The 23,015-nt window shown below is 43.1% G+C and overlaps 1 protein-coding gene across 1 annotated transcript in view; it reads left to right on the top strand.

The window, feature by feature from the left end:
- The window catches only part of KIF5C (kinesin family member 5C), a 153,658-nt gene that overhangs the window by 81,109 nt on the left and 49,534 nt on the right, over window positions 1-23,015 (top strand). The window contains exons 11-12 of the mRNA XM_050752192.1: window positions 7,465-7,613; window positions 19,076-19,251. Of these exons, the coding sequence (XP_050608149.1) occupies window positions 7,465-7,613; window positions 19,076-19,251 (325 nt within the window). The remainder of the gene's footprint in view (window positions 1-7,464; window positions 7,614-19,075; window positions 19,252-23,015) is intronic.

The raw sequence follows: 23,015 nt of genomic DNA, 5'->3' as shown, positions 1-23,015 counted from the left end.
CATGAGAACATGTTACCTGTGAGAGTAGAACGAGCATTTTGGCCAAGGCAGATACTTGACTACACTTTGACATGAAAGAAAAAAAGGCTTAAATCATTCCTGTTGGGGGAGCTCCTGCTGAAACACCAATAGGGTTAATTTTTGCTCTTGGAGGGAAGAAATACTGTGGGTGACATACATTTAACTAGATGCCCAGTCCTTATCCATGTCATTTCTGAATGTTTCTCAGGTGACTAGAACTTTTTAAAGGCACAAGATTTTAATTTCTCCTTCCCACCCTCCTTCCTTCCCTCACCAGAAGCCGGGAAGGTGCTTTGGAGCAGTGGTCCTTTCAGAAGAAGGCTTGGTGTTATAGATGAGAACTAGGTCTCAGAGTAAATTAGAAGGTTAGTTTTGGATTAGTTTTATGTGTCAACTTGGCTAGGCCGTAGTGCCCAGTTACTTAATCAAATGCAAATCGAGGCATTGCTGTGAAGGTACTTTGTAGGTGTGCTTAGCACTTACAATCAGTTGACTTTAAGCAAAGCAGGTTACCCTCAATAATAAGGGCGAGCATCATCCACTCAGTTGAAGGCCTTAAGAGCTAAAATGCAGGTTTCACGGAGAAGACAAAATTGTGCTTCAAGATGGTAACATTAACTCCAGCCTCAGTTTCCAGCTGTCAGCCTGCCCTATGGCTTTCAAACTTGCCAGCCCCCGCAGTCATGGGAGTCAATTTCTTAAGTAAATAAAAGAGTGAGATATATAATATATATGTATGTATATATAATCAGATCTTATGTATACAATAGGATATATAATATGTTATCTATATTTATGTATCACCTGTCTCTATCTTCTATTGGTTCTGTTTCTCTGGAGAGCTCTGACTGATAGTGAAGAATGCTATACTTTCTATCCTCTCCTGCTTCCACAGTGGGAGAATCTCTGTTTCTCTCTCACACACACCATTCACGGTGCAGAATCACACATGACAGATTTATTCTATGAGCTGAAGGTGTGAGATTGTCTAGAGCTCCTTATTCAAATGCCAGCACTATCCTGAACACCTGGTGAGAGAAAGAGGATGCTGAAACAAAACATATGAAGGTACCAAGAACAAACATCTTTGTGGTTATTCCAGGGAAGCCAAAGTAATTAGAAGAAACGCCAATGGTAGGCACTCCTCATGTCTTTTAGAACTGACTGTGGCCAGGAAATATGAGTATAGGAAACCATTAGGGAAGCAGGTGGGGATGAGACTCATCAGAATGCAGTGGTTCTAGGTCTTTTCCCCATTCAAGGAGGGCTTTGTTCAAGTGCCAACTTATGAGGATGCCTTCAGTGTCATCACGTATGGGTGTTTAACCTCGGTGGTGAAGATGGGTACCATGAGCAGTCTTGGAAGCTGGCCATGTGCTTCTGAACATGTAAACTGCAAATTCAGTGATGGAAAGATTGAGTGGTGCTGGGAAGGAAATAACAGAATGCTCGAGAATGGGGAGGTAGTTTCCTCTTTCCATTCTTTAGTAGAATATATCTAAGAGAATCTTTTCTGACTTAACTGTCTCTGTAGCAGTATCTAGATGGAAGATGTACTGTGGCCACTGCTCTTTGCCTGCTGGGTTTGGTCTGCCTTTTCTAAGGGTGGTTAACATTCGTAAGCTTTGAGGTCTTTAAAAAATTTGGTCCTAATTCCCTCCCTGTGGGGAGAAGAGATTTTATGCCCGGGGCACGCCTAGATCATATATCATTAAAGTGCTTGACTTGCTGAAGCAAGCCAAAACAAGGAAAAGATGTAAAACAGATACCCTGATAATGGCATACTCACAATTTGACTCAGTTTTAAAAGCAGGTCTTGCTGTTAGGGTATAAATTTAGGACTGAATTAAAATTCTTTCCCAGAGTAGCCTTTGGATTCTTTCTCAGAGTAGCCTTTAGGATTTTGCTCAGCGCCTGCTATGGTTGTAACTGGTGGAATAGACATTGGTATCTGTGTACACAGTGGGGGCTCCGATTGAAAACCCTGAGAGTTTTTAGAAATGAAGAACCCACTTTTGTATTTCTTTGTGAATGATCAGGTCACTTTGGATTAATCAAATAGTATCACAGTCAGTTTGACCTTTAAAGAGGATGAGTGAGCAGTCAGTAAGTGGCTAGAATAAGGCTTCTGTGGGTCATTGGCTTGTTTCTCTATATCAAAGAGATAATGTCCCAGAACTATAAGGCTGGTTGGTATCACAATTGCTGTATAGCTTCTGCTAGACAAAAATCACAAAACCTGCCTTAAGAGCACTTCTTAATTTCTGCTGTCTTCTTGATTTTGTGTCTCCCTGTAAGCTCCTACCTGAAATTCTTTTTGAAACAAAGCTGAGCAATAAATGCACACGTGTAGGCCTGTGCTCCAGCTCCGGATCATGTCCACCGGCAGCCTCACGCCCTAGATCCAAACCACAAGACAGCAGAACACTGTGTAACCACATCGATGGCAGTTTCTTTTTCTTTTTTTACCTCTGAAATCAGTTAAAGCTAATTAAGGAAAAACGAATTTTGAATGTCCAAATAGAAAGAAGCTAGTGATCATTAGGCTCCTTCATTCTCTAAATTTGCCAAAGTTAATGGTAAAAAGAAAAAGAAATTGTAGACATTCTATATCCTTTTACTCTTACTCTCTTGAGGGAATGAGGGACTGAGACCCTCTTTATTTCACTTTGCAAGATTGTTTTTGACATCCTAGATAGGAGAATATTTGTTCTATTAAAAAAAAACACACACGCAATAAGCCTCGGGGCACAAAAATTCAGTATCTCTCTTAGTAACTCTAGTTTATTCTGCATCTGGAAATTCTTGTGTCTGACTTGATTTCTTTCTACATCAGTTTATTTTTCTTAACTCAATTTTTATTGAATATAATATAGTAAAATGTATAAACTTAAGTGTATGACTGATTTTTTTTTTACAAATATATATGCACATGTGACCACCACCCAGCATCTTGGAATCCTCTCTCTTGGACCCTCTCAGTCAACACCGAACTCTCAAGGGTAATTGTCACCCTAACTTCCATCAACATAGATTAGTATTGCCTGTCTTCAAACTATATAAAAGTGAAATCATGCAGTACTGTTTTGTATCTGGCTTCTTTCATGCAGCGTTTTATGTGTGAACTTCATCTACATTGTTAGGTGTAGTAGCAGTTTATTTTTCACAGTTATATAGTATTCTGTTGTATTAATATGGCTTATATGTATCCATTCTACTGTTGATGGATATTTGGATTATTTTCATTTTTGGGTGATTATAAATAAAGTTACTATGACATTGGTTGTCATGCCTTTGGGTGAATATATGTCCTCATTTCTGTTAGGTGGGCGCGGGTCATAAGGTGTGAAATATTCTACTTTAGTAGATACTACTAAAGATTTTTCCAGAATGACAGTAATAATTCACAGTCTCTCCAGCAGCAGTTGACTGTTACAGTCATTGCTCATTCTCAGCAACTGTTGGCATTATCGGTTTCAAATTTTTTAGCCATTCTGTTGGGTGTGTTAAGGTATCTCATTGTAGTTTTAATTTAGCCATTATTAGGCTAATAATGTTAAACACCTTTTTAGGAGGTGTTTTATTGGCACTTCTTTTATAAAGTGCCTGTTGCAAGTCTTTGCCCAGTTTTTTCTTATTGATTTAAAAGAGTTATTTTGGGTAAGTCCTTTGTCAGGTACATGTATTTTATATATCTTCTCCCACCTTGTAACTTGCCTTTTAACTCTCTTAATTGTGGCTTCTAATGAAGACAGGTTTTTAATTTTAATGAAGTCACATTTATTTTTTCTTTTATGTTTTATTTAAGAAATCTTTGGCCAGGCACGGTGGCTCATGCCTGCAGTCCCAGTGCTTTGGGAGGCTGAGGCAGGTGGATCACCTGAGGTCAGGAGTTTGGGACCATCCTGGCCAACATGGCAAAACCCCATCACTACTAAAAATACAAAAATTAGCCAGGCATGGTGGCATGCATCTGTAATCCCAGCTACTTTGGAGGCTGAGACAGGAGAATCGCTTGAACCCGGGAGGCAGAGATTGCAGTGAGCCGAGATCGTGCCACTGCACTCCAACCTGGGCAACAGAGTGAGACTCTGTCTCAAAAAATAAATAAATAAATAAATAAATAAATAAATTTTTTAAAAAAACTTTGCCTACACCAAGGTCTTGAAGATACTGTCCTATATTTTCTCTAGAAGCTTTATTGTTTTACTTTTCACATTTATGTCTGGGATCTCTCTGGAACAGAATTTTTTACATGGTATTGGGGGTGGGGGATAAAGTTCCGCTTCCCCTCAGTACCCAGTATTGAAAGGACTGCCCTTTCCACTCTTCTTTATGGGCACTTTTGTCATAAGTCAGATGACTGTCCTCTGAGTGCCTGTTTCTGGACAGTTTATTCTGTTTTTATTCCAATGTTTCTGACAATTTGATCAGTTTTACTTTATAAGAAAGTGTTGGTATTCAGTCCTCTGACTTTGATCTTCAGAACTGACCTTGCTATTCTTGTTTTTGTTTTTCATTTCTATTATAAATTTCAGAGTCAGCTAGCCAATTTGTATAACACATACAGAAGCCCCTTAGGGTTTTCTTGGGGGAAGGTGGGGATTACTTAATTCTCTAGAACAATTTTAGGAGAATTAACATCTTTCTTTCTCAGTGTAAGCTGATTTTTTCATATTCTACCTTTAGTGGATGTAAAAGCCCCGCTTGCCCCATTTGGGCTGAATGAAGTCTCGGGCTCCAGCGTAAGCCACGGATTCCCACTGTTATTTGAGTTCCAAAGGGAAGTTGGGTTGCGCATCTTTTTTTTTTTTTTTTTTTTTTTTTTTTTTTTTTTTTTTTTTTTTGAGACAGAGTCTTGCTCTGTCGCCCAGGCTGGAGTGCAGTGGCCGGATCTCGGCTCACTGCAAGCTCCGCCTCCCGGGTTCACGCCATTCTCCTGCCTCAGCCTCCCGAGTAGCTGGGACTATAGGCGCCCGCCACCTCGCCCGGCTAGTTTTTTTGGTAGTTTTTTAGTAGAGACGGGGTTTCACCGTGTTAGCCAGGATAGTCTCGATCTCCTGAGCTCGTGATCCGCCCGTCTCGGCCTCCCAAAGTGCTGGGATTACAGGCTTGAGCCACCGCGCCCGGCCTGGGTTGCGCATCTTTAGCGACTCCTCTGGATCTTTTCTGTGCCATCTCTGCCCTGCTCTGTGACTTAGGAGGGTGACTGGTTTGGGCTCATGCAATGGGCTCCTTTTCCTCTGGCTTCCAGTTATGTTAAGGCAGGCAATCAGAAGGAGAGAAGAGCGTGAGGTTCAGGTATTTATTTCCTGGCTTCCTCCCTGCCAGATCATTTTGGGTTAGCTGTGTCCCTACCAATGGCTGTTACAATTCATACCTACCAGGCAATCTTTTCCTTCTAGCCTTCTCTCTCTGGCTTCCCTTCAGCTTAAGGGTAGTAATGGCTCCCCCAAACCTAATGTGGGTACCACATTAACCCTCGTTATTTCCCAACACCTTTCCAAACCTTTGTTAAGCACTCTCCAAATCATGCAATTCACGCAGGTCATCTGTTTCCTGCCAGGACCCTGATTACTACAGAAGTGGCGATTTTCTAGGCAATATTAAAAGGTACTTTGAGAATGAGGACCAGTTACACCAATGGTGATAACCTTGCTGAGTCTGCTTACAAAATGTGTCTCTGGCTAAACCTGCCTGAGTACAGCATAGAGGCTTTAGCTTTCTCTTTCTGGTATCGTGTTAAAGTATCAAGGGACTCTTTATGATTTAAAAAGTAAGATTAGTAGCCTTGAAGTGTGCCCTTAAGTGTCCATAAGCATTTTAGCCATGAGTTATTTTTCACTTTTTGCCTTACTAAGTTGATAATAGATGCTTGTGGTGTTTGTGCTTGCGTCTGAGAAATATCCACAGCACTGCCTGAGGATGTCAGTAGGAGAGGTGAGAGTGTCAAACAGGAACAGACTTTATGACTTTAAAGTAATAATAAAATTGCTGCTATTTGAAAAATTAGGCTCGAAGCACTTCTAGGGACCTCAGCCTCAAGCTGCAGTGAACAAGAGAGAGTTATTCTAATTCTTAAATGGAGTCTTACATTGAAGTTGTTGAACTCCTCTTTTGACAGTTGGGTTATTTAGTTGTCTGCTTTAGCAATGAATTTTTGGAATGACATCTGTAGTGCTGGTGAGGACTGCTGAATTTCTTGCACTGAAATAGAAATCAGGATGTCATTTGCTGACAACGGTAATTAACCCGAATCACAAATCAGATTGTGCTGGCAAATATGACGGTGTAATAACTGCTAGAGGTTCAAAATGAAAAAGTCAATAGCAAATAAAACAGGATATCACATAGTTTTTAATGAAGCTTTAGCTTCTTAAAAAGCGAGCCTAAGTGGAGTTCCCTTTTCAATTGGACAAGGCTGCTTAGGTGTTCGTTTCTGTGCATGCCGAGGTGAGTTGTGGCTTTTGTTTTTGGTATCACCTGGTGCAGCTACTGATTTGCTGTCTACAGTAGCCCCTTTGGTTTACTCTCCAGGTAGCATCCCTGTGGCATCACAACCCCCCAGGCCATGTGCCCCAGGAGACCGCATCATCTCCTGTACTAGAAGTGGCAAAATGGTGGCCATTAGGCATGTTTGTTTGTCCCACATATTACTTTTATAAATAGTTTAAAACTGGGAGACACAAATTAAAGAAAAAACAGTTTCTGATTTTTCTTGGAAAATGGGATGATCTGAATACTGTGGGGCCTCCTCACCACATGGTGATGATGGGCTGTGATGGGGGGGTGGGGCGCATGCTCAGCAGGGAGCCATGGTGTCACCTGGCTGCAGGACCCACCTGACCTACGAGGCATGTGTTGATGTGTTAAATACATCAGGGGTGGTTCTGGGTACCACAGGTGAGGAAGAGAAATAATTGATTCTATTATTTCTGTCTGTGTATCATTGGTATAAGAAACTCCAAGCTCCAAGAGGCCAGAGACCTTGTCCATCTGTCTTGGTATACCCCAAATTCATAAATGTTAATTGAACTGAAAAGAACCTCAACTTAGGAAGGTAAATCTGGTGATGGTATTCAGGGGGCTTAAAGGAGGGTACTGAACATTTGAAAAAGATTATAACCATAAGGATGGCTGAGGACACAGACTAAGACAGTAGCAGAGGGAAGAGGGAAAGAGGAAACCCTGAGACAATTCAAATAAACGTTCATTAGATTTAGAGACCGGTAGGATGTGAAGGAGAAAAGGAAAGGATGATCTTGAAGCCTCAAGGGGTAGTGGTGCCATTAGTCCAGTTAGGAGGATGGTTAGTGAAAGCCACAGGATCCTTTCTGCTTCCCTATCTCCAGTCTTTTGACATGAGGAATCTCGGGCTTAATCATACTGATTTAGCTAATGCTGATAATGAGCTGAATTGTCCCCTTATGTTTTTAATCCCAGAGCTAAGACCATCAAGAATACAGTCTCTGTGAACCTAGAACTGACAGCAGAAGAATGGAAGAAGAAATATGAAAAAGAAAAAGAGAAAAACAAGACTTTGAAGAATGTTATCCAGCATCTGGAGATGGAGCTGAACAGGTGGAGGAATGGTAAGGAAAAGTAAAGAGGAAGAGTGAGGCATGAGTGTGTGCTTTTTATTTTTATTTTTTTTTTGAGACGGAGTCTTGCTGTGTCACTCAGGCTGGAGTGCAGTGGTGTGATCTCGGCTCACTGCAACCTCTGCCTCCAGGATTCAAACCATTCTCCTACCTCAGCCTCCCGAGTAGCTGGGATTACAGGCACGCACCACCACACCCGGCTAATTTTTGTAATTTTTTTTTTTTAGTACAGATGAGGTTTTACCATGTTAGTCAGGCTGGTCTTGAACTCCTGACCTCAAGTGATCCACCCACCTCGGCCTCCCAAAGTGCTGGGATTATAGACGTGAGCCAACATGCGTGGCCGAGTATGTGCTTTCTTCTTCTTGTGACTGTTGGCATCCTGGGAGGCACTTGGGAAAGCTGGGACAATGGTACAGCTTGATTCCTCCTGGCAACAACCTGTATGAACAAGCAGAGATTTTCTTAGTCCCTAACACAGGCACCATCCCCATCCCATCACTTGGCTAGCATGCATTGTTAGTGTGGACCAGTGATTATCTGCAAGACTTCCTTAATCTGCTTACAATCTATCCAATATTGTAATAACTTGCTGGTACCCCTATTTGTAGGTTAGAGGAAAGTGCCTGAGACTTCGTGGCTCAGACTGCTTTTGACTTAAATGAAAAATGTCATTCCCTCCTATGTGAGTTTTATCACTGGTTTGGGGTTAAAAGTCTACCTCTGGCAAATACTTGCATTTTTTGACCGAACTCATCTTCATGCCAGAAATATAGGGCTCTTGAAGGAGCCCTGTGCTAAAATGGAGTCTTAAAGGCTTGGTTCGTGACTCGTTTTCCTTCTTCCCCAAAACATTCTCTTTGGTTTGTTCTACGGGGAGAAAATATCTCAGAGAGCTGACATGCAGTGGGTGGGTGGGTTGTGGGTGAGGTGTTAAGAGGGGTTTCCAGATCTAAGTGCAGACAGATTATTTTAGTGATTTTAGCATTGTGACGTAGGTTAGAAGGTAGAAGGCTTTTTAATTTTTTTTTTCTTTTTAACTAAAATAAGGCAGGTTGGTGTGTGTGTAGGGGAATGGCGGATAGTTGGAAGTGGTTCTTCAGGTCCTCTGCTGCTGTACTCAGTACTTTAGGTGCTGCAGCAGTACCTCAGCTTTGGGTAAGTGTAGGAGCCCGGGGGCTGTTGGGCAGGATCTGGAGGTAACACTGACTGTTGGTAACTGCAGCAGATTGTCTTGTGATTACATGTTTGCCACTGCTTTTTGCTAGTAAGGGTGAGGTGTCAATGAGCTATTGTTTAATAGAAAAACAATTACGTGGCAAACGAGAATTCAAGACAGGTTTCAAAAATGACCTAGTAGCCTAAATAACATGATTCTTTTACTTTTGAAAGATTTTCTAGCAGCACACGTGTTTGGAAAGCTGCTAGAATAATTGAATAATTCAGCACCTGAGGCTGGTGGATGATTCCTTGCAATTTGGCAGGAATGGGAGAGTCGGGAGCAGTAGTTGGCAAGGTGGGGAGTAGCCATATGAAGTTTTATTTCGGGAATCCTCCAGGTCAGTTCTCTGTTGGGTGACCAGGACATTTAGTAAAGCCTTTTGGTAAAGGATTGGAGGTGCTGGCTTTAGAAACATTACAGGGTGGACAATGAACCTTTTTTCTCCCACCCTTTTCCATCTCTTGCCGAACTTTAACCTTGAAGTTCTCTATCCCTCATCAAATGCCATCCTCTGGGATCTGCCCACTGCCCTGTTTGCCTGACTCACCGTCATGCCTAGCATCTTTTGGGCACTCAGTCCTGTTTTTGGCCTCTTTACTTAACCGTCAATCTTCAAACACCTTGCAAATCTCCTTAGAAATGTACTGTTTTCTCCCAGCTCTTTGGGAGGCCAAGGCGGGCAGATCAACTAGGTCGGGAGTTTGAGACCAACCTGGCCAACATGGAGAAACCCTGTCTCTACTAAAAAATACAAAATTAGCCAGGCATGGTGGCAGATGCCTGTAATCCCAGCTACTTGGGAGGCTGAGGCAGGAAAATCGCTTGAACCCCAAAGGCGGAGGTTGCAGTGAGCCGAGATCATGCCATTGTACTCCAGCCTGGGCAAAAAGAGCAAAACTCCATCTCAAAAGAAAAAAAAGAAATGTGCTGTTTTTGGTGCCCTCTTGGATGAGATCCTACACGAGCCCTTAAGTTACATAATTTGGGAAAAATAATGTATGATGATATACTCTGGCACAGAGTAGACCTCCAATAAATGTATGTGAAGCAAACATATGCTTAATGCAGGTGCTGGAGATTAAAGGGTGGGCAGTCAGATGTGGTCTCTGCCCTCAGGACGGTCTGAGCTGGGAGGGAGGTAAATGCCAGTCCTCACCAATAAATGTATGATGGTCGTCCATGCTGCATACCAAGAACGGAAAGCACAGGTGTCAAGAGTTATACAACAGGGCGCCCTGACCTTGACTGAGAAGCCAGTGAAGAACGGTTCCTTGAGTATGCAATATGGAGATTAGTATCTGAGAGAAGCAGCAGTTAGCCGGGCAAAATAGGGGACATGAGGTGAGGTGGGGGCTCCGAGAATGGAGGACATAGGCCAGCAGGGAGCAGTGGCCTGAGATGGGCTGGAGGAATAGGCGGAGCTCTCCCGTGTTCAGGATTTTGGTCAAGGGTGTTAAGCTGCAGGTCATACCTTCGAATTTTTTTTTTTTTTTTTTTTTTTTTTTTTTTGAGACGGAGTCTCGCTTTGTCGCCCAGGCTGGAGTACAGTGGCCGGATCTCAGCTCACTGCAAGCTCCGCCTCCCGGGTTTACGCCATTTCTCCTGCCTCAGCCTCCCGAGTAGCTGGGACTACAGGCGCCCACCACCTCGCCCGGCTAGTTTTTTGTATTTTTAGTAGAGACGGGGTTTCACCATATTAGCCAGGATGGCTCGATCTCCTGACCTCGTGATCCGCCCGTCTCGGCCTCCCAAAGTGCTGGGATTACAGGCTTGAGCCAGGCCTACCTTCGAATTTTTGAAGATCCATCGGCTGTATTGGAGAGTGGACTGCAGGTCAGAGAGGAGGGCTGGGAGCTGGGGTGGTCTTCCAGGGATGAGGTGATGGTATTGAAGTGAGAGGGCAGTAGGAAGGGAGAGAAATGGATGAACCTGGGAGGTATTTAGGAGGAGAAATTAGCTGGGTGTGGTGAGGAGTTGGCTATGGGAGAGGGACGTTTCAATAACAGCGGTGAGTTTTCCGGCTTGCCGAGTTGGATGGAGGGTGAGACCATTCCCTAAGACTGGGGATGCTGGAGGAGAACCAGGGGTGAGGGAGGAGCGAGTTTTGGGTTCCCGTGAAACATTCAGGGGAACATTATTCAGATAAGAAGTTAGGTCTGAGGGTCTGGAGCTCAGAGGATCTGCTTGAGTTGGAGTCATCAATCTTTTGGTAGTAATTGAAGGCATAGGTAGGCGTGAGGGCCCTTTGGACTACAGAGAAAGAAGAGAAGACAGAGAGAGTCTGAGAGGCTCCCAACACCCCCATTGCCACGTCACCACTGGTTGTGATGGGAGAAGGGAATTGGAGGGATTCCACAGAGCTCTCCTTTCCTCCCCAGCTAACATTTGTATTTAAAGGTGATTTTTCTGGGGGCAAAATTCTTAAATGTAGAGAACTGACTCTAGTGATGTAAGTTTCAGGCGAGAAGGAGAGTAGTGAGGGGCAGTGAGGAGGTGGGGAGAGGTCCTTTGTCCCATGGAGGGGGCAGATCTACCTCAAAGAGTAACTCTGCAACAGACCAGGCCAGGCTTTTTGTTATGTTCTGAGTCTGGGCATTTAGTCCTCAAGTAGCCAATATGACCATGAATGACAGGCCCAAAAATGTCCCCAAGTGGATCAGTCTCTGGTAAAGCTGCGATCTGAACAGAGTGGGCCTGACTCTAAAGTTCATTCTCTTTCTATTGTCTGCACAGCCTGCTCATCAAGCTGATTTGTGTGCAGGGCCAAGTAGATGGGTGTAATAAATATCATGCCAAAAAAAAAAGGGGGCACTGGAAGCCCTTCCATAGTGTCCCCACATGTCCTAATTCTTCAGAGCAGAAGATAATGAGGGCATGGCTGGTGTGTGTAAACGTGAGAGCTGGGCTTTTGAGATGTGGAGTAAAAAAGCATCAGTGCCCTTCACTAAAACCAGAGCAGCAGGATATTGCCAACTTTCCTTTGAAACTCAACACACACATTGGTTCTAAACTTGTAGGAGGTGGCTACTTAGTTCCCCTCAACATTTCCTGGGTATTGATATTTCCACATTGCGGTCTCAACGAGTTAAAGAGGCCTTGTCAATAGTGTGCACTCTCCCCGGGAGAAAGATTTCTTTCTTTGCATGGTATTTATAATTTAAGACTTTGGCTGCTATACTTCAGCTGCTGGAGAGCAAGGAAGGAGTGTGTGTAGCCGAGTGTGTGTGCATGTGTGTGTGTGTGCATGTGCGTGCGCATGCTTGTGCTTTTTCCTACTTGCTGTTACATAGAATGAAGTAGCAATACAAAGGAGTAGGAAATCAACTACAGATCAGGTGCAGGCAGATAATGGAGATAAGTGAAAATAGATAAGTTTGATGCAGTTGGCAGTGATGGTACTGTGCCACAGGACAGGGCATGCCCTGCCCTAAATCATTCAAAATTGGTGAAATACTACATTGTCTATTACATGCCTAGGGGTTGGTCTCACCCTCCCCCACACCTCCACCTGTACCAATTTTCAACCCTTTGTAGCTCGATGGGTGCTATAGATTGAATGTTCTGTGTCTACCCAAATTCATATGTTGAAATCTTAACCCCTAAGGTGGTGATAGTAGGAGGTGGGGCCTCTAGGAGGTGATAGGGTTCTGAGGATGGACCCTCAATAATGGGATTAGTGTCCTGTGAGTTCTGAGAGAGCTTCCTTCCCTCTGGTCTCCACTATGTAAGACTATAATGAGATGCCATCTGCAAACCCAGAAGAGGGCCCTCACCAGGAGGGCCCAACCATGCTGGCACTCTGATCTTGGACTTCTAGCCTCCAGAACTGTAAGAAATAAATTCTGTATAAGCCACCCAGTCTATGGTACTTTTCTTATAGCAGCTGCAGCTAAGACAGGGGCCACTTCAGAATGTAGGCCGAGCAGTTTTCTCCTCTGGGCACTGTTGAACCTTGATTCTCAGAAGAAGGCCTGTGACTCATATCACATACACTACACTAAGCTTTAATTCCTTTCTGACATTACCATGGAGGCAGGATAACTCCGGGCTTGTGCATGGGGCTAAGGAGAGCCACCCACTGGCCTGGTTCCGTTCCCCAGGGTGCTAGTTAGGATCCTTGGGTTGCAAGCGACAGGAATTGACACTGCCTGGCTAAAGCCAAAAGAGAACGCGTTAGAAGGACACGAATGATTCGCAGACTCCAAAGGATAGCAGAGGCAACAGGCTCCGACAAGTGTAGGCTGGGGCTACTTCAGGGATGCAGGCAGCAGGCAGCAGAGACAGGCAGGTCTCTTAAGTGGCCGCACCTGGAATTAACGCTTTTTCCCTTCTCTATGTGATTATGTTGGAGAAGCAGAGGCCCAGGATAGAAGTGGGAATACTGTGCTTGCTGGTGTGCCTTGGCTGGGGAAGAGCAGGGCACTTTGATCAATTGTCTGATGAAGACTGCACACAGTTGAGGGGGCTAATTCCTTAAAAGGAAGTTGAGCTGCTATTTTGTAAGAATGGGTGTCGAGTGGCTGAAAAGCAACAAATGTTCACTACAATCTACTAGTGACATCTTGTGGGCCGTAATCAATGGCTGGTCTTTCTTCGAATCTGGAGGCTCTGTTGGCTCTTTAGCCTCACAGAGATTCGTTCAGCCTGCTTGCTTAAGGAACAGATAGATGGAGTGGGGCAGTTGCCAGAAAATGGAATTTTTTTTGAAAGCTCTATTGCTTTGTTGCTCATATGTGCGGAAAAGACTCGAACAATCCTATATATGGAGATAGAGTTAGATAGTTGGATTCAGAGTGAATTACAGCTCCAGCTCATGTTAACCTCCTCCCAATCCATCAAGAAAACTCTTGACAGGAGGACGGGGAGGGAGGGGTGAAGGCTGCGTGCACAGCTCCCTGTTGCTGCCAGGTCAGTCTTCACACGTGCTCTCTTCTGATACTTTGAATTTTACACTTGAAAAATAATTTTTTACAGGGATTTAAGTCAGAAAAAGGAGGACCTGAAAATCCAGGTGTCAGGAGAACAGGGAAATGACTGGCAAATTGGTGTATCTGCAGATTCACTTCTCTTGTATAATTGCCTGTAAGATTAAAAAACAGTGGATGTAGATTTACCTTATCTGCTGAAGTCATGTGAAGAAATAATTTCATCACAGACTGAGGAAGTGTGGAAAAATCGGCAGTCTCTAACGCAGATTTGTTCATCCAGCTCAAAACCCGTGAGGCCAGCAGGCATGGTTCAGTAACTAGCTAAATCTGTAGCCTCTAGTCTGATTTGGGGCTTTGTGGAACTTTGGGACCGCCACAATTGGAACACAATTTGCTTTTTTAGCATTAAATTTTCGGAGATGCTGGCCCCCTTCTCAGATCCATGATTATAATGGACTCTCAGAAATTAACATTTCATTGGAAAGATCTAATTTACTAGGCCCTCTGCTTGCTTTTGAGAACACAACCAAACCCTGTAATAGAAATACCTTAGTCTGTCCACTAAGAGAATGTTGTGGCCTGTTCAGGAGGTCATGAATGTAAGGAGGATGCAGAGTCCCAGGTGACCAGTTTATTAGAAAATCGCTCTGGGAGGGATTAGAGGATGTTTTAAGCTGCTTACAGTATTTTTGGGAATGAGGGTGAAAGATGCTATTTGCATGCAAAATAATCTCATCAAGGAATTTTTTTTTTTTTTAACATCACATTTATATAATGACATCTTGTAGCCAGCTGCTCTCACCCATCTGGCAACTTAAAGATTTCCTTTTAGTTTCTTTGATATAGAAATTACCTACCATTAGGTCTGCCACTGGGCCTATTTAATTGGTATTAAAAGAAAGCATCTCGTTTGCCAGATCTGCTGTGGTTTCTGGCGGAAGCTGTGAGTGACCAGCAAATCTGCTCCAGAGTTACTGAGAGAATGCAATTACCTTTCTGTGTTCTCCTGAGGCTTTAGGAACTCAACTTATGAAAAGGATAACTAGCTTGTTGCTATTTCATGTGTGAAATTTTAATGAATTACTGGCAGTCTAATGGTTTTCTTTCTTTTAAAAAAAACCCCAAAAACCTATTTTAGAAATTTTAATAGCCCTAATGAGAATTTTTGATTAGTGTGTCATTCTCATCTGTTGCCGTTGATGGATTTCTGTTTTTTGTAGAGATGTTATTTACGCCCTCTGGGAGTTTTTATTTTATAATTAGAATGCTCTGTAAGCCTTACAGGTATGCTTCAGTGAATGCTCCTATGTAAACACAAATCTTTTTAGTCCTTAAAGGTAATTATATCTGACAATGGTAAATGCCAGGATGCTTATTTAAAGAAGGGGAAGGTTTCCAGTGTGTGTGTGGGGGGAGGCCTTTCAGATGCTTTACAATATTATGAGCTCTTTTCCTATAGACAGCAGGTATAAGCCTCAGGGGCTAAACTAAGAGAAATCTGCTTTTAATGCAAAGAGGGAGACTAAAAATAGATGCTAATCTTCCTTTGGTGGTCTTTTTCTCCTTCTCCCACCATCAGAGTTCAGGGCATTATTTCTCTACAGTCTGTTTGCTGCTGTCTTCCTTGTTCGAATCAGTTATTCCATAATCACCATGTGGGGGCTTCTCCAGGGACTCGGTCCACTGCAGTGCAGGGAATATTCTCCATTAGCGTGGTGAGATTGCCATGGAGACAGATAAGCTAGTGTCAGGTCTTGCCTAGTGTTGGGGATTTACAGTCCCCGGACGTGTTTGTGAGCCGGACGGTGTAGTTACCAGGACGCTTCTGGAAGTCATTTTCTCAGCCCTTTGAAGGGCAGTGGTGTTGGAAAACCGGCTCTTGGTTCCTCTCTGGGCAGGAGATGTGCTGCTTTAGTTACTGCGTGTTGTGGCTTTGTTCTTCTCCGTTGAAATGGCTGCTGTAAAAAATAATCCTGACGGCCTGACCTTTAGAATATAAACTGAAAAGAACTGGTTGTTTAGATGTAGCTTTGTAGGAGACATGTTAATGCTTTGATTGAGAGAATTGTTCAAGAGAAACCACAAAGTCTGCTGTAGGTTTCAAATACTGTTTTAATAATAATAAAAATAAACCTGAAAGGGACTTGCATGGCTATACCATGTTTTATTTTTGGAACTGAGCTCCAGCCACAAAGTTATTGTGAAGATCTCAGAAACACAAATCACAGAATAAGTAAAAATAGTAATTTATGTGCCAAGCCTACAAAGTTGCAAATTTGTCAGGGAGAGGAGGGGATAAGGGATGGACTTGAAACAATATTGCCTTTTGTGCTTTTTACATATGCTATCTTCATTTATCTTTAGAACAACCCTGTGATAAAGGCATTGTTATTTCCTCTCCTTTACAGAAAGTAAACCAAGAGAGGAAGCAGGAGATGGGCTTGTGATTAATGAGACCTGTTTAAAGGTACAATGTGGCTTTAGCGTCCTGCCATAGCACTGGAGATGACGGAGTCTCTTGACTACTTTCACAGTGCCTTGTAGCAGCATTGGCTAGCTTGCTGGATTTCTGCCATCTGGGACAACCCTTCCACTTGGTGATGCTGTAATTCCTTAATGGGAGAAGAGGGCAGCTTTAGGGGAAGTCAGGCCTGTGACTTTGGTTAGAACAGGTCACTTGCTGCTAAGGTTATAGAAGTCTATCCCCAGCCCCTGCCCACTCAGCTGAATCAAAACACACACTGGGCAGCTCCTTAGCTCACCCTAGCCTCATGATACCGTTGCCTCTTTGGCCATTTGAAACCAAAGAACACAGGGAATATGTCTCTTCCAGATGTTTTTGTATCTTACCTCTTTACTTGGAGTGAGTTGGCCTGTGGATAATGTGACCATGTTCTGGTTGGTGTCTGGTCTAGTACAGCTAAGAATTTCATCTTTGTCATGCCTAAGCTGGAAGATTAAATTCATACTGTATTGGATTGCCCTGTTCCCAAATTTTAGAAGCTAGAGCTCAAAAATTAGAGATACTGTCACAATCCAAGAAGAGGAAGGATATTTACCAAAGTGTTAGTGGTGAATTTCTCTGGGGAAGGAACAGAATTAGAAGGGAGGGGTGAAGGAGGACTTTCAAGTTTTAGTTGTATATTCCACATTGCTTGAGTTGTTTATGTTAAGAATGTATCCTGAATTATTTGTGTGGTTAGAATATCTATCTATCTATCTATCTATCTATCTATCTATCTATCTATCTATCTCCGTCTATCTATCTATCTCTATCTAATATGTTTAAGAAAAAAAAAAAAACACGATACTGCTTTTATAGCCCATGGATTTAGCAGACTGTAGAGAATATAGATCCTTTAATTGGATGAAATCCAGTCTGCACACTAAGGTTGTTGATGGATATTTTAAGCCAGGAATTGGAACTGAATGAAATATTGATTTGGTTCAGGTTCAGTTCAAAGGCTACTCTGATATTCTGGTTTTGTTTCAGGTCAATAATTTTAGAAAAAAGGCTTAAGTATAGCACAGTCTTGTTGGAAAAGGAAAAAGGGTTGGCTCAATTTTATATTCAGCAAAGTAATAGTTTATTCTACGTTTTGCTTCAAGTTGCTGCTTCAAATGGAACTGTGATACAAAAGTGAAAACATTGGGTGTTAATTTTACTTGACACGGAGGCCCCATGTCGTATTTTGTGGTTATTCAGTGAGATAATGGAGTCATAAGCAACAGAACTAAACTATGACAGTGTTTTGTTTATATTGAGATAAATGTGTACAGCGTTCAGGTGGGTTCCTTGAAGCATGATATATATTGTTAATGAAGCCACAGATTGAGATCTCAGTTACTCTATTATTTATTTATTTATTTATTTATTTATTTATTTATTTATTTATTTTTTGAGACAAGGTCTCGCTCTAGGTGCCCAGGCTGGAGTGCAATGGCACTATCGCAGCTCACTGCAACCTTCACCTCTCGGGTTCAAGCGATTCTTGTTCCTCAGCCTCCCAAATAGCTAGGATTACAGGTGTGCACCACCACGCCCAGCTAATTTTTGTATTTTTGTACAAATACTGAATTTTCTATTTTTACTAGAGATGGTATTTCGCCATGCTGGCCAGGCTGGTCTTGAATTCTGGCCTCAAGTTTTCTGCCCGTCTTGGCCTGAGCCACTGTGCCCTGCCTTCTGTCATTTATTTTTGAAAAACTCTCTGACTCAACGCAGTTTTCCTGGGGAATTTTTACAAAATGGATTTTGTGGGCTGAGAACTGGGGTGAGGCTTGGAATACTGCAGACACTCTGACTACTGACTGCAGCAAGATGATGGTAAACATTGTGATGGTGTTGATGGTAAACATTGTGATGGAAAAGTATGTTGGGTTTGGTTTTGCTTTCCAGGAAGATATTTGGGAGACTCAGTGGGGCCAGTAGTTTTCTTAGAATCCTTTTTATGCACTTTTTGTCTTTGATGTTCTTGTTGGAGATAGCCACTGGCCAGCTTGTGAGCTGTACCTTTTCCATCAGTTTGATTGTCAAATTTGGCAATTCTTCCTTCGAAGGCCCCAACAAATGCTACTCTGCAGACTGAGAAGTCGTAGGTAGGATCTCTGCAAGATAGTCTAGATTGGCTGCATTTCTTTCCTAAGACTACCTGATATCACAGTAGATTATTCTATTTGAACTTTCCAGCAGAGCCAATTAATTCTGGCTTCTGGAGGAGACAGTGGTATTGAAATGTGAGCTTTTGCAGCGCTAGTCTTGGATCCAGGGCTACCCTGTCTTCTGACCTCAGATTCAGAGATTCTTGAATTCAGAGGATTTGAGCCTTACAGTGTTCTATCGAACAATGCCAGTGTGTTTCTTTACTTGGCTGTTTCCATTAATGAAACAGTGACATAATTAATTCATAATTAGGATGCCTTAGAGGTCTGTTTCCTTTTTAATCAATCACTAGAGAGAATATGACTCTAGTAAAGCCCCAGGATATTCCTCAACTAAAGCAAAATGAATGTAAAGAATTCAGGCATCTCTGCATGTTGGAGTAGCTTGGAACCGGTTTACTTCAGGGATGCATCTTGAGAGGGGAGATTTTACACAGTTCTCTTTTTTCTTAGACTTGTTTTGGCCAATTCACTAAGACCTTTCTTATCAAATAGAAAGAACACAAACTGTAACCACACAACAACCCTTTATTGTGTCCTCTGTGTATTTTTCACCAGGACTGGTTATTTTTAGTACTCTTCCTGGAGGGTTTCATACTCAATTTCTTTAATCCCCAACTCTGCTCGGCTATGTTTTGCAGGAGAAGCTGTGCCTGAGGATGAACAGATCAGTGCCAAGGACCAGAAGAACCTGGAGCCTTGTGATAACACCCCCATCATAGACAATATTGCTCCTGTTGTTGCTGGCATCTCTACAGAGGAGAAAGAGAAGTATGATGAAGAGATCTCCAGTCTCTACAGACAACTGGATGACAAGGTCTGTGGCCAGAGATTTATAGTTCTTACTCTGCTACAAAGATGAAAGAGGGCGGTCCCAGCTCCCCGTGGAGCTGATGTAGGGCTACAGCCCGATCTTTATGTCTGGTTTTCTAATACCTACCCTAGCACTTTAATGGTGCAGACTCAGGGAGCTTGATTCATGTGGATTGGAAATGTTAAAGGGAACTTGACTGAAAGAGCAGTGTGTTGGCCTAGACAGACAGGCAGTTGTTACTTAGAGTCTTGTCTTCTAGAGATTGGACTGGGCTGATTACTGCATGAAAGGCGGGGTGTGTGAGTGTCTGTGATCTTTAAGTCTTCTTTCCTTTCTTCTCTTCACCTCTTGGAAACTCCAGCAGTAGCCTCAGCTAGGGGCAAGGGTGGTGACTCCCAAAATTCAAGTATGTACTTTAATCATATAGCTATAAGGCTCTGGGATGAGAAACAGATAGTAGTGTGGTCTGATGGCTTTACCTAATTGGTGAAGCTCTTTTCACGGGTATATTCTTGAATGAAGTAGTTTGAACATGCTAATTAGGGATGTCCAATTTTATGACAAGCTTTTGGGACTCAAATAGTCATGTAAATGCACAAGTTGGCATAGAGGAAAAGAGGCGTTGGAGAACACTGGGAGAACCAATTAAAGGTTGGGTTAGGAATCCCAGAGGCGTAAGAATTAAATTGATGTTTTATATGAACTTGGCATGTTGCCCTTGGAATATTCTAAATCCTTTCAGTTCACTTCATTTCATCAAGGTTGCTGATATTTTTAGTCTAATTTAATCTTTTCTACTGTGGTTCATCTCAGAGTGCTTAGGGACACCTCTGGCTTGTGTGAAACAGCTTTGTTATGTTAACATTGCCATTAATCTTACAGGCCTCTCTCTTTGGGGTAAAGCTCAGAGTCTGGTATAACCTTTGCAAGCCGAATGTGACTGGTTGCCTTAAGGAAGGTAGTTCTGCTTGTTTATGATTCCAAGAGCTTGCACTATAACCACAGCGTTATTCTGGGGTCATCCTACCCTTCTGAAAACACATTGAATAAAATATTCACACCCATGAGATGGGTTACTTGCCCTTTAGGCTCCAAGCATACCGTTATCTTCCATTTCTGTCTATGTATTTTATGCAAAGCTTCAAACAAAGAGAAAAAATAGATCAATAGTAAGTTAACAGTATATGCAATTTCTTGATTTCTCCAAGGAATTGCTATTGTTTAAACAGTAAAGAACATTAGACCATATGCATTTTTTTTCTCATTTTAGAACCGATGGGCTCATTTTTAGTAATCGCAGAGAATCCTGGGTGAGAGGGTGAGAAGCTGTTTCTGTGCTCAGTTCTCTATGAATAGATGCCTGCATGGCGGAATCGGGATCATTTACCTCGGCAGCACAAGGAACTTTCATTGATCCAAGACAGAGACTTTAGAGTCTCAAATCCAGCATACAAAATGTAGTGATTAGGACAGAGAGATGAAAATGCCATGTCCAAGGCATTCAGTTGGTAGCTGAAGAACTGGCTTGACAGTCTCTGTCTCCTGATGGTCAGCCTAGGCCATTTCGTTATGTCATTTTCCTACAGCATGTGCTTTGAAAATTCTGTAAGACCCACTGTTCGAGGCTAGTATTTGTGGTCCACCGTACAATGATGCTGAGAGATATGGGAGAGGACTGAGCCTAAAAACCTCAGCCTTAGGGGGCACCAGAGCTAATGGTTTGCCCTCAGTGACCCTTCCCATAGACTGCCTGATTATGTCTCACCAGCTGTCATTCTTAGGGGTCCTCCTCTGAAATGTTCTAGGAGGCACTTCCATGTTTCTGTTGACGTAGGTGGTTTGACACTTGAAGAATACATGAGGTGGGATATGGCCCCTTCTTAGTTTACTGAAAGGTAGAACAGGAGGTATTTAGGTCTGGGTGAGGCACTAGCCCAGGGTAGTTATGTGACTTACCCAAGGGTATGTCACACACAGGCAGCAGAGCTAGGATGAGGTTATATAAATCTTCTGACTCCCACCCAGTGCTCTTCCCATTTCACCCTCAGCCCTTTAAATGAGGACCTGGTCCACCTCAGTGAATCTGTTTAGGGTGTGGAGGGAGAAAGACCACACGGTTTCCTCCCAGCTGCCCCTTCTGTCCCTCCGTGCTGCCCCACCAGGGCTCCAAGCACAGGTACTCTCCCGAGGCCATGCTGTGTGATGGGCAAGCATGCGCTGTGGAGTCAGACCTATGACAATGGCACTGAGACCCGGGCAGACTTGTGACGATAATGCTGAGTCCTGGCTGATGCCTGGCCCTGCTGAAGGTGCTTTTCTCATCTGTATCGTGGGACTCATATCTGTTACTTCGAAAGGTTGTGGTGAGGGTTAAAAGTTTCCGGTACATTGCACGTGCCCAGTAAATATTAGTTTCCTTCTTTCTCCTGGGCTGGACTGGGCTCTGCTTACTTCTGTGTGTGGTGTGGAAGGGGTGAGGTGCCAAGGGGGCCACCAGCAGAGACACATTGTGAACAAGTTGGCTCTGGCACTCCCTGTCTCTTAGTCCCTGTCCCTCTACACTACTGCTCTGCTCTTGGAGATCCTGACATGAACCAAGCTTAAACAGAAATGAAAGTTGATTATTTTTATGCAGATTACCATTGCAACAAAAACATCTTCATAATTAAAGGTGACCAGTGACCTGTTGACAACCGGGGTTGACCAGTTTCTCATTTATAAGGGTGTGCATGTTATTTTGTTTTATTTATCATTATTATTATTATTTGAGATGGAGTCTCGCTCTGTTGCCCAGGCTGGAGTCCAGTGGCACGATCTTGGTGCACTGCAACCTCCACCTCCCAGGTTCCAGCGATTCTCCTGCCTCAGCCTCCTGAGTAGCTGGGTCTACAGGCGCACAGCAGCACACCCAGCTAATTTTTGTATTTTTAGTAGAGATGGGGCTTCACCATGTTGGCCAGGGTGGTCTTGATTTCCTGACCTCATGATCCAGCTGCCTTGGCCTCCCAAAGTGCTGGGATTACAGCCCTGAGCCACCATGCCCGGCGCATTATTTTTTAATTTTTGAGATGGGGTCTGTTCTGTTGCACAGGCTAGAGTGCAGTGGTGAAATCACAGCTCACTGCAGCTTCAACTTTCCGGGCTCAAGCCATCCACCTGCCTCAACCTCCTGAGTAGCTGGGACTACAGGCACATACCACCACACTCAGCTAATTTTTTTTTTTTTTTTTTGTATGTTTTGTAGAGACAGGGATTTGCCATGTTGCTCAGGTTGGTCTCGGACTCCTGGGCTCAAGTGATCAAGCTGCCTTGGCCTCCGAAAGTGCTGGGATTATAGGCATGAGCCACTGTACCTGGCCTCATGTTATTTCATGTATAAGAAAATTCAAGTATAAAATACTTTCTGAAAAGTACTTTAAAATCTGTTATCCATGGACTAGATCTTTAGAGCCGGCATCAGAGTGAGCATGCTTATGCATGTTCTAAGAGATGCAGTTGAATGTGTAGATATAAGCACAGCTTATTATTCTGGAAGTTTTGAAAGACTTTAAAAAAAAATCACAGTGGATCTCATTAATTCCTTAGGTAAGTTGCCTTAATAAAGGGTAAATGTAGTTTGGGAAATGTCTGTGATACAAGTGATCCACATCTTCTGTAATATCATCCTTGTTCTTCATCCTTCCCGGGTGGGGCCAGGGGCCCTTGGTTTTTCACTGTACCTTAAAAATCACTGCATCCCAGCTTGTCACCTGTTGGGAGGAAGCCTG

Source organism: Macaca thibetana, chromosome 12, assembly GCF_024542745.1.
Source record: "Macaca thibetana thibetana isolate TM-01 chromosome 12, ASM2454274v1, whole genome shotgun sequence".
In the NCBI taxonomy this organism is placed as follows: domain Eukaryota; kingdom Metazoa; phylum Chordata; class Mammalia; order Primates; family Cercopithecidae; genus Macaca; species Macaca thibetana.
This window is presented reverse-complemented; position numbering and strand designations above follow the sequence as displayed.